We start from the raw sequence: 18,596 nt of genomic DNA, 5'->3' as shown, positions 1-18,596 counted from the left end.
AAGGGGTTTCCTTAAAATTTTCTTTGTTTTCACAGTCTTTGGAAAGTCTTTGTGTATTCCAAGTATACCAATATTCCAGCTTAAAGATTGGTGCTCTGGAAAACATGATAAATTCTGGAGGTGATCACTCCTATACCCCAATGATCTTGATTGTGCAAGCAATAGGGAGTAGGTGAGGGAAAGGATGAGACCTGAAATTAGGGAGAAATAACTTTATTCTTTTCAATTTGATTTGTTAATTAATAAATATAAGTAAAATAGTTAAGTAAAATAATAAATAAAAATAAGTTTTAAAGGGTATATTTTCCCTATTATTAATACTATAAGAATAACATAAGCATATGGAATATTGTTGTTTAGAATAAATGTTAAAAAATAATATCGTGGTTACTCTTGACAGGGTGATCGTGGAGACCCTGGACCTGCAGGTCTGCCAGGCTCTCAGGGTGCTCCTGGAACTCCTGGCCCTGTGGGTGCTCCAGGAGATGCAGGACAAAGAGGAGATCCGGTAAGGAGGGAGTCAGTTTCACACTGACAGTTTTGCACACCCATATGCTATGTTATAAGCTGCATATATGCACACACACAGTCATACATGTGCACTTTGTTAAGAACTCTAAATAATGAATGGTAAATAGCTAATTATGAACTAGTATATGTTTCGTAGTCTGAAAGGCAAAATTTCATTTCTAAGAGGGAATAGAAGATACTGATGCTTTGACTTCCATCATGGGAAAATGCTGTAGTTTGAGAATGTAATAAGTATGCATCATGTTAAATGCAAATGAGTAATGTCTTACTGTATTCAACTAAGGTGATACTTATTCAATGAAGTTGATGAATAAAATTGACCATAAAAGTGTCATTGAAGTTATAGTGACCACAGTCTTATCTACAGATAAACATTTGCCTGATTTCAGTTAATTAATCATAAGACTATACACATACACTCACATATATATAAAAGCATCCAACTATAAACATATTTTTGACATCCTGTATCTATATAATATGTGAATATCTTTTTTGCATGCCAATTTTTTTTGTAAATGTAGGGTTCTCGGGGTCCTATAGGACCACCTGGTCGAGCTGGGAAACGTGGATTACCTGTAAGTTCTCTTTGTTTGTTTTTTTTAATGTTTTCTTATATAAAATATACTCCCAAAGAAATATAGTATAAGATTCATAACCGAAAAATGTGAAGTTCCTCAAGCTTGAACAAAAATATTAATTAAAAATTATATGAGTTTACTCATTTTTTAAAATAATATGAGTTTATTTTTATAATTTTAACACAATTTTTCTGAATTTAACCATGAATTCTATCAATAATCATGAAGGCTTTTAAAGTCACAGATTTCTCCTAAAATAATAGGGATTATAGTGTATTTCTCGCTGAGCTATTCTAAAAGCTACATAGGAAAATGGATTTGAAAGCTCTCTGTAAACTTGAAAAGCACTATTCAAATATTATGTTTCATTTTCAACGAGATTTTTCTTTCTATGTTCTGATCTTTGTGCTATTTGCAATCAATCACTTTCAGGTTAACATTATTATGTAGATGTCTTACCATGAATGAATCATCTCATGTGCAATCTAATAGGTCACATGCTTTTTCATGCCCATCAGGTAAATCAATGTGTGTTCTCAAAAAGAACAATTATACTTGTAAAATCATGGCCATATTATTAAATAATTCTAAGCTTTAATTTGAGCTTGACTGGTGAATATTTTATAGTTGCATGCATGTCAAGTGAACAGTGTTTTGAACAGTTATAGACACATCGTAATTTTGTTTTCTGTGAATAAATACATTGTAGTTAATAATTCAAATAGGTGACTTCTGATTTAGTTTATTTTTAATGATGAAACTTTGGGTCATCCCCCAAATAAAAGAACCTTTTGAACATTATGAAAAACTTCAGGCTGATTTTGATAGTATTTAAATTTACATTGTTATGTAAAATATGTAAAAGCTACTGAAATCATCTTATTTTTATTATAAATGGGTTCCTATACTGTATGATAATTAGGAAATACAAATTCAAAATCAAAACAATAAGGGAAAAGTTAACCTGAGAGCCAATTGATTTGCTGATTGCAGTCATCTTCCAAAATCAGATAAATAGGGATCCAATTCTCTTTTGGGAAAACACTAAAAGCAACAGAAGCCAGTTCTATGGTAGATGACTCTATGTCACTTGTCAGTTTACTGTGAACCACCGATTCCCTGGAGCTGTTTTTAATTTCCCAGGACTTGAAATAAAACCAAACCAACACCACTAACAACAATAACAAAACATCTGAGATTGATCAGATAATTTTCACCTCTTCTCTGGGTGTAGCTTCTATCCCAAAATAAGATCCTTAGCTATGGCTTTCTTTGTAGTTTCTCAGCATCAAGATCACTGGATTTGGTTACAGATGTTGCAGATATGGGATAACTTAGAGTTGCTTTGTTCTTTAGAGGAAAGTGGCTTAAAGGTGATATTTCTGTTTAATTTGTTCAAACAAGTTTTTGCCAATTTCTTAATATAGTTGCAACTGTCATATCCAGCTAGTTTATTTGCATATGTAAATTTAAAATCATTTCATTGTTACACATGGCAAGTATGAAATGTTTTAATTTAAAAGAATCTATATATGGTGGCAATATTTTTATATATAATATCAACTAAATCTGTGGAACATAATCTTTAAAAAACATTTCAGATAGGCTAGATCAAACAAAAATATCTAATTTTAGTATGAATGTAAGATAAATACTTAAAAATGAGTATTTAGAAAACTATTGTTATATATCTTTTTTCAGTGATCACCTACCATTCTTTGGGAAAAATAAACAGAAATTTCTAGGTCTAACACTATTTAGATAAGTAACCATATAAAATACCATATTCAAAATTGTAGTAAATACAATTATAAAAGGTAAAATTTTAGTAAATTGTAGTCTCAACAATAATAGGTAGCAAGTAATTTTCATGCCGTATCTCTATTTCTAGGGACCCCAAGGACCTCGTGGTGACAAAGGTGATCATGGAGACCGAGGCGACAGAGGTCAGAAGGGCCACAGAGGCTTTACTGGTCTTCAGGGTCTTCCCGGCCCTCCTGTAAGTTATTCCTTTAAGTGTTATTCTGCCCTCCAGTTGAAAATACACGGGTATCTTGACATGAACATTTATCTGCCTATAAAATAGATGGATATGTTTGTATCTTCTTTTCAGTTCAAAGAATATCTTGATGAATAACAAATGGTAATTGCCAATAATAAGCTATAATTTTGTAGGGGAGAAATAAAGCAAAAGCTATATGCACTGTTACTCCTACAGATATGTCTTTAACATTGGTCAACTCATGTAGACATTGCAGAGATTGAAGACTTTATCAAAGTAGTTTATGCTGCTAAAGTCAATGATAGCACATTTTTGAGAATGGCACAATGCAGGATCCAAATATTTTGGCAACATTTTTTATTGTATTCCTACTTAGGGTCCAAATGGTGAACAAGGAAGTGCTGGAATCCCTGGACCATTTGGTCCAAGAGTAAGTAACAAAAAGTAATAAGTTGCAAGTGTAAGTAATAATGCCTTTGTTGATGTACTGCTAATGCTTGAGTATCATTTTCATGGTGTTGAAGCTGGAGTTGGCTCATCTCTGAGGTTGGCAACACACATATGAGACAAGCTATTTAGCAATTAATTTTAAGTAGAAATGTCATGAAATATGATATATTACCTCATGGGCCCGCATTAAAATTTCTTAGCTAGGGTTTGGATATATTCCTCTGTTAGTTCTTTTGGTTACATTGTGTTAATTAAAATTTCTGTTAAACTTTCAATTTTTAAGATGGTATAATAGGATTTACTATGAAGTGGAGACAGATTTTGAAGCTGAATATATTTTGCCTTTTAAGTAATTGTGATAATTCCTCAGAAGTAGTTTACATAAGGCTAATTTGGAAGTAAATAATAAAATGAAGCCAATATTTGAAGCTTTTAGAAATTCTCCATTAGTATTAATGTTGCTTGTAATAAGTCATTGATGGCATAAGACAATTGATGTACATAACTATTTAGGAAAATAGAAAACATTTTGTAGAAAAAATTAGAAAAAATAATTCAAAGCAATTCTGGTGTATCTAAATACAGTGTAAACAAATCCTACATAAAATTGAAAATAATAGTCCATGGTGATATTCTGAGGCATAAGCACAGAAATTTCACTAAAACACTCCAACTTCTGTCATTTTCTTCTTTCAAGTTAATTGAATTTCTAAGTTTACAATATGTGAGGTTTAATGAAAGTTACTACCAATAAAAGTAGATGACTAGTCCATTAAAGATGTAAACTCATATTTGTCTTTTACCATGCATGGATGATGGAAAATTCTTATGTCATGAAATCATAAATGTTACAAAGTACCAGAAGTTCATTTATTAATCAGTAAGAAAATGAGTCTTAGAAATCACTGTACCAGCTCCATATGTAAAATAATTCTTTGATTAGAGAAAGGCATTGTAACATTTTTTTCTTCACAGAATCTAAACTGCGGTCTTTGTTTCTTGCAGGGTCCTCCAGGCCCAGTTGGTCCTTCGGGTAAAGAAGGAAACCCTGGGCCACTTGGGCCAATTGGACCTCCAGGTGTGCGAGGCAGTGTAGGAGAAGCAGGACCCGAGGTAAAGTCACAAGGGTTTACATGCAAGAAATGCTATTCATTTCAATAGCACGGATTCCATCCAAGAAATGTCTGTGCAGCCTGATTGACAAGAGACTTAAGGGACCCTGAAAACAAACCTAGAAGTCACACAAGAGTTTATATAAGTAACCATTTCAAGTGTTTTAATACAGATACATTAGAGCACATAAAATCAGAGTCCAGCCTACCCAGACATTAGCATAATGTGATACTAATAAGAGCAAAGAACAAGTTATAATGTATTTATAATTAAAGTGATGAAAATGTTGATTTGCTCTCAAGGGCAATATTTTAAATGTCTGTGAGGTATAGTTATTACTTCATGAAAACTCCTTAAAAATGCTGGACAATGAAGAGTATGAAATTGAAGTTTTTCTCCACTGAAAACAACATTCAGGGAGGACTTCGATTAAAACTTTTTGTTAAAAAGTTTCAGTAGTGTTGACTTGAGGATGATACAAAGCTGTATACTGTGTTAGTTAGATTCTTGCTTCTCAGGTCTGGAAAACCTCATACATCTTCCATGCACAAGTGTACTCATGTGCATGTTTGTATATGAGCTTATGCTTCTCTCTCTGGTGTTTCTTCCTCGTTGGTCTTCTTTACCTTCTCTTCCTTACTTTTCCTTTGCCCTTCATAGCAATACTGTTAAGCCAGATATTTATTTCTTATGTGGATCAAATAGTCTTATATTTCCTATGGACAAGAGAAATGTTTTCTACTCATTTATTTCTCTAACTCTGAATGGGAAACAGCTAGAGAATTGGAATACCTTTGGCTTATGTGGCTGTTGATTGACTTTATTTTGTGATTCAGTGGTCCTTGATATATATCAAAAAAGTCTTTTCCCCTGAAATTAGTATGAAGGAATGCACGGACTCAATATATGACCTTAGAGACAGAAAGAAAAAAAGATTATGTAACAGCCCTTTGAGAGTGAGGAAACATTGGCACTGAAGGTGAAAGCAACTTGTCTGGAGCCATATAACAAGTGGCAGAGCCAATGGTAGAACTCCAGCCTTCTGGAGAGTTCTTGCTCCCAGATCTTACTCTCTATATGAGATGTGGACTATGTGTCTCTTCAGGTTGTCACCTGATTCTTTCAAGTTGCTGAGTTCTTCCTTGGGGAAGTGCAGAAGGGAATTAATAGAGAGGATCCATTTTGTAGTCTCTGCCACTTTTTGTGCTTATCTCCCTCTCATTTCAGTGTATCTTATTTGGCAAACAACAACAACAACAAAAAGGCAGGAGGGCTCCTCATTTATGTGAATTAAAAGGCTAAGGAAAACTGGGCACCCTGGCACACACCTGTATTTCTAGCTATTCAGCAGGTGAAGGCAGGAGGCTTGCTTGAGCCCAGTAGTTTGAATCCAACCTGGGCAACATAGTAGCAAGACCCTGTCTCTAAAAGCCAAGACTATTTCTTCAGTTTTGCTTAGGCAGATAATTTTTATCTGTATAGTAATTAATGCACATAAAAAGACTTCCTGTGTGTCTCTCCCTCTCCTTTAGAAGTAGGAGTATAATTCTCTTGTGAGTATTTCTTGTGGGTATTTTCTTGTTATTGACATGTAATCTTATAGAACCAGCAGCCACTATTCCCCTGCATCCTTTGTTCAGCTTCTGTCCAAAAATACTTTTAAAACATTTGGGTTGTACCTTGACCAAAATAGTTTGCAAATGAACACACATCTCCATGCTATTAACAGAAAATAAGTTGTATCTTCAAGGTGAACACCTATGCAAATATTTTGCGCTTTGATCTTTATTTATTTTGGATGCTGACTTGAAGATATGTTGCCTGAAAAATGGTTAGGCATCATTTCTCATCCTTGAATATTACAGCCTGTTAGACCACCCCCATCTAGTTACAAAAGGGCACAAGTCATAGATCTCCCTTTACTGTCAAATTGGAGTGTCTCATTGGAACTCCCTATGCACCAAGTTCTACCAGTTAAGTAAAACCAAAACAATGTGTTAAATGTCTTTCCAATTTCTTTTTGATTAGGGCCCTCCTGGTGAGCCTGGCCCACCTGGCCCTCCGGGTCCTCCTGGTCACCTTACAGCTGCTCTTGGGGATATCATGGGGCACTATGATGAGAGCATGCCAGATCCACTTCCTGAGTTTACTGAAGATCAGGCGGCTCCTGATGACAAAAACAAAACGGACCCAGGGGTTCATGCTACCCTGAAGTCACTCAGTAGTCAGATTGAAACCATGCGCAGCCCCGATGGCTCGAAAAAGCACCCAGCCCGCACATGTGATGACCTAAAGCTTTGCCATTCCGCAAAGCAGAGTGGTGAGTAGACAGCAGCCCATTTGAGCAAAACCCATTGTTTCTGTTTGTTTTATTCTCAACTACATTCCAAAATATGCTACTGACTTTCTACTTAGTGATAGATTTGAGATAAAAGTAGTAAACATATCATGGAGCTTATAATTTAATGGTGGAAACAGTCAATTTTGTGAAAACATGAAAAAATTGCTCAGCATCACTAATTATCAGAGAAATGAAAATGAAAGTCACAATGAGATGCCATCTCGCATGAGTCAGAATGGCTGTCATTAAAAAGTCACGAAACAGGCCGGGCGCAGTGGCTCACGCCTGTAATCCCAGCTGTTTGGGAGGCCCAGGTGCGCGGATCACGAGGTCAGGAGATGGAGACCATCCTGGCTAACACGGTGAAACCCCGTCTCTAGTAAAAATACAAAAAAATTAGCTGGGCGTGGTGGCGGGCGCCTATAGTCCCAGCTACTCGGGAGACTGAGGCAGGAGAATGGCATGAACCCGCGAGGCAGAGCTTGCAGTAAGTCAAGATCGCGCCACTGCCTGAGCGAGAGAACGAGACTCTGTCTCAAAAAAAAAAAAAAAAAAAAAAAAAAGTCACAAAACAACAGATGCTAACAAGGCTTTGGAGAAAGGGGAATGCTTATACACTTACTGGTGGGAATGTAAATTAGTTCAGCCACTATGGAAAGCAGTCTGGAGATTTCTCAAAGAACTTAAAGCAGAGCTACCGTTTGACCTAACCATCCTGTTAGTGGGTTTATACCAAAGGAAAATAAATCATTCTATCAAAAAGACCCACGAATTCATATATTCATCACTGTGCTATTCACAATAGCAAAGACATGAAATGGACCCAGATGCCCATCAGTGGTAGATTGGATAAAGGAAATGTGGTACATACATATGATGGAACATTATGTGGCCATAAAAAAGAATGAAATCATGTCCTTTGCAGCAACATGAATGCAGCGGGAAACCATAATCCTAAGCAAATTAATGCAGGAACAGAAAACCAAATATCGCATGTTCTCATTTATAAGTAAGAGCTAATGAGCACACATGGACATAAATATGACATCATAAACACTGCAGGGCACTACAGTGGGGAGAGTGTGGATGGGAGCAAGGGTTGAGAAATTATCAATTGGATGCTATGCTCACTACCTGGGTGACAGGATCTGTACCCCAAACCTCATCATCGTACAATAGTCCCATGTAACAAATCTGCACAGGTACCCCTTGTATCTAAAATAAAAGTTAACTTTAAAAAAAAAAAAAAGTACTATAATAGGTGATATATCCTATTAATAATCCAGTCTCATGATGGTAGTTCCATTTCCATCCAGAAATCTTAAAATATTGATATTTTTGTGGAGTAAAAGCATTTCGTGGAAATGTGGAAAATAATTGGTTTTGTTCAAAATGTTTATTTACTTATATGACCTGTCAGTGTCTTAATGTTAATATATTGTTGGATCATCAAGCATATATTTCCCAAATTTATTTAAATATGTAATTCCTTTCATGTAGTTTAATGTTCTGTGAGTCATACTTCTGGAATATCTCCTGGTGGGATTATATTATTATGAGGTTCCAAGACATTTTGGAATCAAATAGTTGTTCTGCCCTAGTTGCGTGTACCAAGCTTAAAGTTTACCTTATTCTGTCGTTTTAATTAATCCAATACGACCTAGAGAAGAGGGATCCTAAGTCACAGGAGACAAATGAGCTACAAAGTGCTTAAGAATTTAAGTTAACTTTGAAATGACATTGACAGGAATAGCTAAAATTATTATCATTGAAGAAAGAGCAATTTTATTAACTCTATATATTACATTCTGGCACTTTCATTTCATTTAAAGTGCAATTCTCACATACTATTTATATAGTATACACACAAATATGTATATACACACACATCCATATATGCAAATGCATATTAAATTGTGTATTTGACTGTATGCCTACCACCAAGCACTGCCTTGGTATTTCCTGTTTTAAGAATCTCTTATATTTGAGAAAATTAATTTTAAAAAGAGCCAATGAAATGATTCATAGCATTCTAATTGTAATTCAACTCATTTATTCACTTTACTCATGGTTTTGATATTACATTATTTTGCATTATTGTATTACATTATTTAGATTATTTTATTACACTCTAATTCTAATTTGCTTTAAAATATTGGGAACACATCTATTTTGGCAAAGCCACTTACTGTATAGATTGTCTCTTTTCAGTATTGTTTTCTCATCTGTAAAATGGGGGTAATGGTACTTCCTTCACATGAATGTTTTGAGCCTTAAGTACATGGTTTGGCAAAGCACCTTACAATAGCGACTAGAATGTAGGAAGGCCCCCAATGCATAACAGTTACTTTTTTCTTAAGGGGTGCTCTTGTTTAAAATAATCCTTAATCAGTGAGTATATATTTTCAAACCCTCTGTTAATTTTTTTGGACACTTATAATCATGATTGAGATTGTCTTTATTTAGTAAAATTTCTATTTTGAAAAATAGGTGAATACTGGATTGATCCTAACCAAGGCTCTGTTGAAGATGCAATCAAAGTTTACTGCAACATGGAAACAGGAGAAACATGTATTTCAGCAAACCCATCCAGTGTACCACGTAAAACCTGGTGGGCCAGTAAATCTCCTGACAATAAGCCTGTTTGGTATGGTCTTGATATGAACAGAGGGTCTCAGGTAATTTCATATGCTTACTTAAAATTGTATTCTTTACTTTTTACTATTTAGGACTTTGCTATTTTTTTAACCAGGCTTATTTTGCCATGTTTATTTTGAAGTGATATATTCTCATTAGTTACAATTGTAATACCATTGCATAAACAAGGTTTTGCTATGAGTCAAGTTAACAAAAATTTTGAATTAAAAATTTTCTCATTGATGAAATATAGAAAAGTAATTATTTTTACTGTAAATTCCTCTAATGTATGTGACATGGACTGTGGAGTGTACTAGAAGGGATCTTGCCACAGTTGATAAACAGTTATTTCTGTATATTCAGCTTCAGGAGACCTGGTTACCTCACCAGGATCTCGTACTGACTTTGGAGCCTTATAAAGTCACCGAACTTTTTGGAGACTCAGTTTTGCTAGCTAAAGTAAGAGTGATAATGTTTATTCCATAGTTTCCATGTGGATATAAAATTCTTAGTTTAGGGTCTTGTACTATGGGATAGATGGTAAATTAATATTAGATAACTGCTATAATAATGTTTAAATAATTGAATCATTTTGTAAAATTTTTAATATTATTTAAACTTAAGACATCTTTGTAATGTTATGAAGTCTATTGATATTTTTCTGAGTCCCAGTCTACCCTGTTTCTGTCATGGTCTGGTGTTCAGACAACTCTCTGGCCTTGCCAGTGCCTGTTGCAATGTGAATATTTCATATTGCATTTCTTTATGGCAGCCTACTTGAAATTTTCTTCTCACTTCTGCTTCTGACCTTTTCCTAGAAATCACATTCAGAATAAACATTATATGAGAACAGTATGGGTGTATACAAGATAAGCTAGTATCTATCATTATTTAATGAGCACAAAATTTTAAATTTTAAATATAAATAGTTGAAATGTAATTTAGCTAATATGATATGTAAAATAAAACCCTCAAATGGGAGTGCTGAAACCAAAGCTGAAAGTAGGTGAGTAGGAAAGAGTCTTTAGAAAAAAATTTTTGATTATTTATTTTGTTAGCTCATGGAAAACTTTTAATATGTATTTCCTACAATTATGTAATAGTTGGGGTAAAAAGACTTTATACTACTAGTTAATTCCTAATTTTTATTATAATTAGCAATAAAAATAATGAGTTATTTCTGATACATGATTGAAGCAGATTTAAAAATGCTTATGTTTGTTCTGGTGAATTATTGTTATTATTGGTTTCATTACCCTTTGGGTTAGTAAGGACAGAGGTTCTTTTGAGTATTCATAGACATTTTAAGATATGTTTAGATGTACAGGTAGAATAGCTTGCTTTATGACAATAATTAAAGTAATACTCTTCAAAATTGATTTATCTGAAATCAATTTATATATTTATCTATACATGTGTAAGGCATTATGAAACGCTTCAGTCTTGTGTATGACAAAGACTCTTTGTTTTTCTAGTTTGCTTATGGAGACCACCAGTCACCTAATACAGCCATTACTCAGATGACTTTCTTGCGCCTTTTATCAAAAGAAGCCTCCCAGAACATTACTTACATCTGTAAAAATAGTGTAGGATACATGGATGATCAAGCTAAGAACCTCAAAAAAGCTGTGGTTCTCAAAGGGGCAAATGACTTAGATATCAAAGCAGAGGGAAATATTAGATTCCGGTATATCGTTCTTCAAGACACTTGCTCTGTAAGTACTTTTTGATCTACATTGGTCTGGTTGAAGTAAAAGAAATTATTTTTGTTAAAAATACTATTACAGCACTAGAACTGGGGGCAATTTTACCTTGTGTATGAGCATAATAGCAGTTTATAGTCATTCCTTAGGGTAAACTTGAGTGTGTGTTAGCACATGAAGCGTGATAGAGGTTTGAATCCATATAGTAAAGAAAGAACTGGATCTCTAAGATCTGATCCAGTTCTTCTGCAGACTTTCTTTGGTTCTTTTCCAAGTTATTTAACTTACTGAATCTCAGTCCCATGCTTAAAATGCCTTATTTCTAAAATGCGTAATCAATCCAAGATACTTTAGTTTTTCACCAATTTGTAAGTCTCCCCACTTGCATATTGAGATATAAAACAAAAATAATACTGAATGGTGAATTATAGTTTCATTTGTGAAAAACAAAAAAGCTTTCATAATTTATGTTGCTAGTGACCATTTGGGAAGCTGCAGAAGAACAAAGAAAATTTACTTAAAGCATGAAAGAAATTCTGTTACATAAGTACACTAATATCTCACTTTATGTTTTCATTCTTTTTTTTTTTTTTTTTAAGTAGTACTCTAAAAATCATTGCCTTTACATTATAAAAGTTGTCTGGGAAGGTTGCTGTGTAACGTACTTAGAAAAAATTGTATGTACGTTTAACCCATTGCACCATTTAATTTCAGAAGCGAAATGGAAATGTGGGCAAGACTGTCTTTGAATATAGAACACAGAATGTGGCACGCTTGCCCATCATAGATCTTGCCCCTGTGGATGTTGGCGGCACAGACCAGGAATTCGGCGTTGAAATTGGGCCAGTTTGTTTTGTGTAAAGTGAGCCAAGATACATTGACAATGAGCACCACCATCAATGACCACCGCCATTCACAAGAACTCTGACTGTTTGAAGTTGATCCTGAGACTCTTGAAGTAGTGGCTGATCCTGCATCAGCATTGTATATATGGTCTTAAGTGCCTGGCCTCCTTATCCTTCAGAATATTTATTTTACTTACAATCCTCAAGTTTTAATTGATTTTAAATATTTTTCAATACAACAGTTTAGGTTTAAGATGACCAATGACAATGACCACCTTTGCAGAAAGTAAACTGATTGAATAAATAAATCTCCATTTTCTTCAGTTTATTTCAGTGTAATGAAAAAGTTGCTTAGTATTTATGAGGAAATTCTTCTTCCTGGCAGGTAGCTTAAAGAGTGGGGTATACAGAGCCACAACACATGTTTATTTTGCTTGGCTGCAGTTGAAAAATAGAAATTAGTGCCCTTTTGTGACCTCTCATTCCAAGATTGTCAATTAAAAATGAGTTTAAAATGTTTAATTTGTGATTGAGACCTACATACATGTCTTGATATTGTGTAACTATAGTAGAAACTCTTTTAGGAGAATCTTAAAAAAAAACCAGTTTTTCACTGTCTTAAATAGAATTTTTCAATAGTATATATTCAGTGGCATTTTGGAGAACAAAGTGAATTTACTTCAACTTCTTAAATTTTTGTAAAAGACTATAAGTTTAGACGTCTTTCTCATTCAAATTTAAAGATATCTTTCTCCTCTTGACTCAATCTATCAATATGGATAGAAGTTACACTAGTATATACCATTTAATAAATTTATACTTTCTTATTTAAGAAGATATTGAATGCAAAATAATTGACATATAGAACTTTACAAACATATGTCCAAGGACTCTAAGTTGAGACTCTTCCACATGTACAATCTCATCATCCTGAAGCCTATAATGAAGAAAAAGATCTAGAAACAGTTGTGGAGCTGACTCTAATCAAATGTGATGATCGGAATTAGACCATTTGGCCTTTGAACTTTCATAGGAAATATGACCCAACATTTCTTAGCATGAGCTACCTCATCTCTAGAAGCTGGGATGGACTTACTATTCTTGTTTATATTTTAGATACTGAAAGGTGCTATGCTTCTGTTATTATTTCAAGACTGGAGATAGGCAGGGCTGAAAAGGTATTATTATTTTTCCTTTAATGATGGTGCTAAAATTCTTCCTATAAAATTTTTTAAAAATAAAGATGGTTTAATCACTACCATTGTGAAAACATAACTGTTAGACTTCCCGTTTCTGAAAAAAAGAGCATTGTTCCAATGCTTGTTCACTGTTCCTCTGTCATACTGTATCTGGAATGCTTTGTGATACTTGCACGCTTCTTAGACCAGAACATGTAGGTCCCCTTGTGTCTCAAGACTTTTTTTTTTTTTTCTTAATTGCATTTGTTGGCTCTATTTTAATTTTTTTCTTTTAAAATAAACAGCTGGGACCATCCCAAAAGACAAGCCATGCACACAACTTTGGTCATGTATCTCTGCAAAGCATCCAATTAAATGCACGCTTTTGTCATGTCCGTGGTTTTTGTTTTGTGGAATTCCTTTGACCGTATTAGATCTATTTCATTTCCAATAGTGAAAAGGAGATGTGGTGGTATACTTTGTTTGCCATTTGTTTAAAAGATACAACAAATACCTTCCATCGTATGTGTACTGGCTTATAAATGAAAATCTATCTACAACATTACCCACAAAGGCAACATGACACCAATTATCACTGCCTCTGCCCTACAATCAGAGTAGTAGTATTGATAAAAAAAAAAAAGGGCAAGCAATAGATTTTTCATGACTGAATAAACTGTAATAATAAGACATATGTCTCAAAGTGTATCACATATGAATTTAGCCTAATTGTTTTCAGTTTTATTTTCAATATTTAGTTTACAACATCATTTTCCCCCAAACTGGTTATATTTTGACCTGTATATCTTAAATTTGAGTATTTATTTGCCTAAAAACATGTGTGAGTTTTCTTTGACTGCCTTCAAGTTCAAACTGTCCAGATTATATAAGTTCATATAGATGCATCAGAAATATGTGGTGATACTATTAAGTCACAAACACTAACAATTTCCAACTACAGAAATAACACTTCTTATTTGGATTTTGGGAATGCTACCAATAAAAGCCTGCCCAGACCATTCCAAGGTTCTCAGATTTCTTGCCTATATATTTGATCTGTCAGTGGATTTCTTTACTTTCATGTCCCATAGACACCTCAAATTCTACACTATAAAAAGTGTAGTAATCTACATTTGGGGAGGATGGTGGCATACATTTATTGTTGATTTATTTTAAAATATAAATAAAAATTCTCAAAATTAACAGAAATTAAAAAAAAAAAAAAGACAAGATCACGCGAGTCCCATCCTTGTTAAATATTTCCAATTCTGCCCCCTAAATATTCCCTAAGGTCCTATCCTTCTCTTGATCTACACTGCTGCTATCCTTGTCACATAATTATTATGTCTCGCCTGAGCTTTTTCAATAGCCTCTGACAGGTCTCCAGGCATCCACTCTTGCCCTCTTCTGATCCATTCTTCTCACTACAGCCAGAGAAATCAATTTGAAATAAAAATCTGAATATGTCACCTCTCACTCCCCCCCACCCCCCACCACCCTAGCTAACACAGCACACGTGCACTCATCTTATTATAGAAAGCTTCAGTGGTAGCTTCTAGGATAGAGACAAAAATCTTCAAATATGAGGTACTGGCATGACCTGACTCCTGCCTTCTTCCCAGGCTTCTGTACACCACTATCTCCCTTTCTCTGTGCTCCACTCACATGGGATTTTGTCCATTTTCTAAAAGCTTCTTCCCTGTCCTACTGAAAACCATTCGTATGTGTATTCTTTTTGCCCAGTTTACTTGTACTTACCTTTCAGAACTCTTCTCAATGCCTCATCCTCACAAAATCTTTACTAGGCTCCTCACTCCTTACCACAACCCAGGTAAGATAGTCCCCATCAAATTTTCTTGGCACACTGTATTTCTTCTTATAAATATTTATATTTATAGCACAAATTAGAATGTTTTATAAAGGGCGTGATTATTTGGCAGATGTCAGTCTTTTCTATTAATTCTATTTGTTACAAAGGCACGGACTGTTTACACAGGATCCAAAAATTTTCTTAGTATTTGTGCATGTTCAACATACATTCACTGAATGATGAAACATTGTATACTATGTGTAACTGGAAAAATACATTCAGAGAGTAATCATACTTCATTTATGTACTAGTGTGAAGCATACGTCGTTATTACCATTATATTATGTTACTGTTTCTATTAGTACTACTGGACAGAAACACAATTGAATAAAGGATTATTATCCAATAACAATAGCAACATACAACATATACCTAAACGTGACAAGAAATTTGCAGAACCCGATTGAAAAAATCCATAACACTTGACTGAGACATGTAAAATAAAATTAGGGCTAAACCTACCTTAACATAGAGAAGCTCAATATTTGAAAAATGTAAATTTTTCCTAAATTAATAAATACTCCCACTGAAAATCCCTATAAGATCATAAAAACTGAAAACATGGCAAAACTATTCTAAAGGTCATTGGAATGAAAAATTTGCAAGAAAAGTGATAAAAAAAAAAATCCTCTCCAAAACAGAAATGGTGAATAAATGTAGACCCTGGCCCAAGGAAATATTCAAAAATAATAAAAAGCTACCGGTCATAGGGAACAAAAAATATTTAGAAGTGAATCTATGTACCTATATTAGAATTAATATAGAAAAAATTAATTCCCGTTTATTCAGTAAATACTATTAATTTGTAACTATCATTTGAAAGCATGTTTCTTTCTTTAATTCTTATACCAAAACAGTTCCCAAATGAACTAATTCAATTTTTAAAACCTCTAAATACATTTGGATAAAAATTATTGAGTAGCTTAATAATCCTGGAATGGAGATGAAAACAAATATGTAAATAATAAAATGATGAAAGATCAGATTCTAAAATACATCTTAAATTGGTAGAAAACAAATATATAAGTAATAAAATGATGAAAAGATTCTAAAATACATCTTAAATCTGTATTATAACCAGGCACAATGCTGCTCACTTGTAGTTCCACCTATTCAGTAGTCTGAGGTGGGACGATCACTTGAATCCAGGAGTTCAAGGCTAGCCCTTGCAAGACGGTGAGCTCCTACCATAAAAAAAAGTAATACTATATTATAAAACTCTCAATAGTATGCTTCAAAGCATGTTCAAGTTGGGAACATTTATGTAATGTATATTACAGAAATGGTTTAATACAGTTTCTGTAAAAACCTCCAAAATATGCATAGTCCTATACAGGTAATTTACAAAAGCCACAACATAAAAACTGATAAATGTGGAAGATATTTAATATCATTAGAAATAAAAATGCAACAGAAACAATAAGATATAGAATTCTATCCAGAATTTGACAAACATTAAAATACCTGATAGTATTAAGTGTCAAAGAAGACACAGAAAAACACTCACATATATTTTTTGTCTGTTTTTCCCCATGGAATGTGGAAAGAATAGTTAAAGTCATTTTCTCTAATTGGTTTATGCACAGTTCCCATAAATGTGAGAGGGTAGTAGGCCCAAAAGTGAGCCAGAGGTTGAGGATAGAGTAGTACACACTAGGATGTCCTCTGGGGCTGTTGATTTTACCTGATGACGAGTAAATTAAAACATTATTTGTAAAACAAAAAACAATAAAAGATAAAAAACACTCCACAAATGTAAATAATAAGTATAGACATAAGATAGAATAGAACTTAAAAATGAACATGACAAAAACAATTTCACAATGGTGCCAGGTTATTTATACTACAGACTAAGAATCTATTGTGGGTGCATGCTTTTCATGTGGATTTCATGTCAGATACTGATATTTTTGCTTTGGAATGTAAAAGTATTACCCAACACATGGTACAGGAAATCATTCTATGCTTTATATGCTGCTTATACCACTTAATGGGTAAAACGGACCAACATACCAACTAAGCTGAATAAATAACTAACATTAATTAGGTATGTATATGGGAAGCATGGGACCTAGCCATCTAAACTAGGCTGGAATTTGGAGAGGAGAGGAAGCAAGGAAGAGTAGCTGGAATACACTCTTTCTTAATGAGTCTTGAGGGTTAAAGACTGTGTCTTAAGCAATGAAAGAAGGTAAGACACAAAGAACAACATAGATCAAGGCATGGAGTTCTTAAATTCATGGCCTTGCCTGGGGAGCCCCTGGTGGGCAGTTTCTATAATAGATTGCATACAAGGGGTTGGTGGGAGATGAAGTTAGAGAAGCAGGAAGAGGTATCATAGAGGGACTTGTGTGTAGAAATAAAGAGATTGAAAATTATTTTGAAGGTGTTTTAAGGAAAGTATCTGTGGTTCTTAGCTGGGTGTGTAACCATACCCTCTAGAGTGCCCTTGGAAATATGTGAGTAGGGTGTTAGTGGTTATAATAAAGACTGGGGAATATTTTAGGGATTTTGTAGATGGGCCAAGGATTTTGAAATTCTTGTATGTAGGCCAATCCCTTAGAACAAAATCTGAACCACCCAAAATACCAATACAAGTTTCACTGCAAAATATTGAAGTGTTTTGGCAAGTAAGACATGTGATTTGCATGTTAAAAAGATCACCTTGGCAGCAATACTGAAGGAAGAATTTTTAATGTGAGTAAGACTGAAAAGAGAAAGATTAGTTGAACAATGTATAAGAAAAGCAGGAAAGAGCAGTTCATGTCACTGCACATGAAGAGAGATGGATTTGAGAGGTATTTAAGAAAAAGCATCAATGCAATCTGATGAAAGAGTGAGGGTGAGGAACCAAGATTTTAAGATTATTGCCGAGTTTCTGGCTTAGGAAGCTGGAAGGAAGGTGCTGGCATGTACTGAGATGGGGACTAGCAAAGCGGGCAGGCTGAGGACATGTGTTCTATGTCCATGGAGCATCTAGCTAGAGACAGTCAGGGTTATGCATAAAGATAGGTGAGCCATCACATCCAGTAGTTGTTTGAGATTTCAATGTGAGTGCAATCTTTCACAAAAGTGGAGACTAGTGAGCCCGAAACAGACCACTGGAGAATGCAGATGTTCAAGAGGAAAAGAGTGAAGGAGGAATATGTATTATATGAATATTATTTTTTAGTCATAGAATTCTAAACCTTGGATGTCAGAGGTAACTGTGAAGTCAGAAAAGAGAGCCTGAAGCCATGTCTAATGCTATAATGCATCTCTTATTCTCATTTTTATACTTTAATGACTAAATTCAATAAAACCAACAGAATGAAATGTGAAAGAAAATGAAAATTATATTTGAAA

At 34.2% G+C, this 18,596-nt stretch overlaps 1 protein-coding gene across 1 annotated transcript in view; it reads left to right on the top strand.

Moving 5' to 3' along the window:
- The window catches only part of COL5A2 (collagen type V alpha 2 chain), a 148,507-nt gene extending 134,731 nt beyond the window's left edge, over positions 1-13,776 (top strand). Inside the window, exons 46-54 of the mRNA XM_023212406.3 lie at positions 401-508; positions 1,056-1,109; positions 3,004-3,111; positions 3,491-3,544; positions 4,570-4,677; positions 6,706-6,997; positions 9,509-9,696; positions 11,131-11,370; positions 12,073-13,776. Of these exons, the coding sequence (XP_023068174.1) occupies positions 401-508; positions 1,056-1,109; positions 3,004-3,111; positions 3,491-3,544; positions 4,570-4,677; positions 6,706-6,997; positions 9,509-9,696; positions 11,131-11,370; positions 12,073-12,219 (1,299 nt within the window). The 3' untranslated portion in view covers positions 12,220-13,776. The remainder of the gene's footprint in view (positions 1-400; positions 509-1,055; positions 1,110-3,003; positions 3,112-3,490; positions 3,545-4,569; positions 4,678-6,705; positions 6,998-9,508; positions 9,697-11,130; positions 11,371-12,072) is intronic.
- Positions 13,777-18,596: the final 4,820 nt, after the last annotated feature.

The sequence above is a fragment of the Piliocolobus tephrosceles genome, chromosome 11 (assembly GCF_002776525.5).
Source record: "Piliocolobus tephrosceles isolate RC106 chromosome 11, ASM277652v3, whole genome shotgun sequence".
Classification (NCBI taxonomy): Eukaryota; Metazoa; Chordata; class Mammalia; order Primates; family Cercopithecidae; genus Piliocolobus; species Piliocolobus tephrosceles.
Note: the sequence above shows the minus strand (reverse complement) of the source record. Positions and strands in the feature narration are given on the sequence as shown.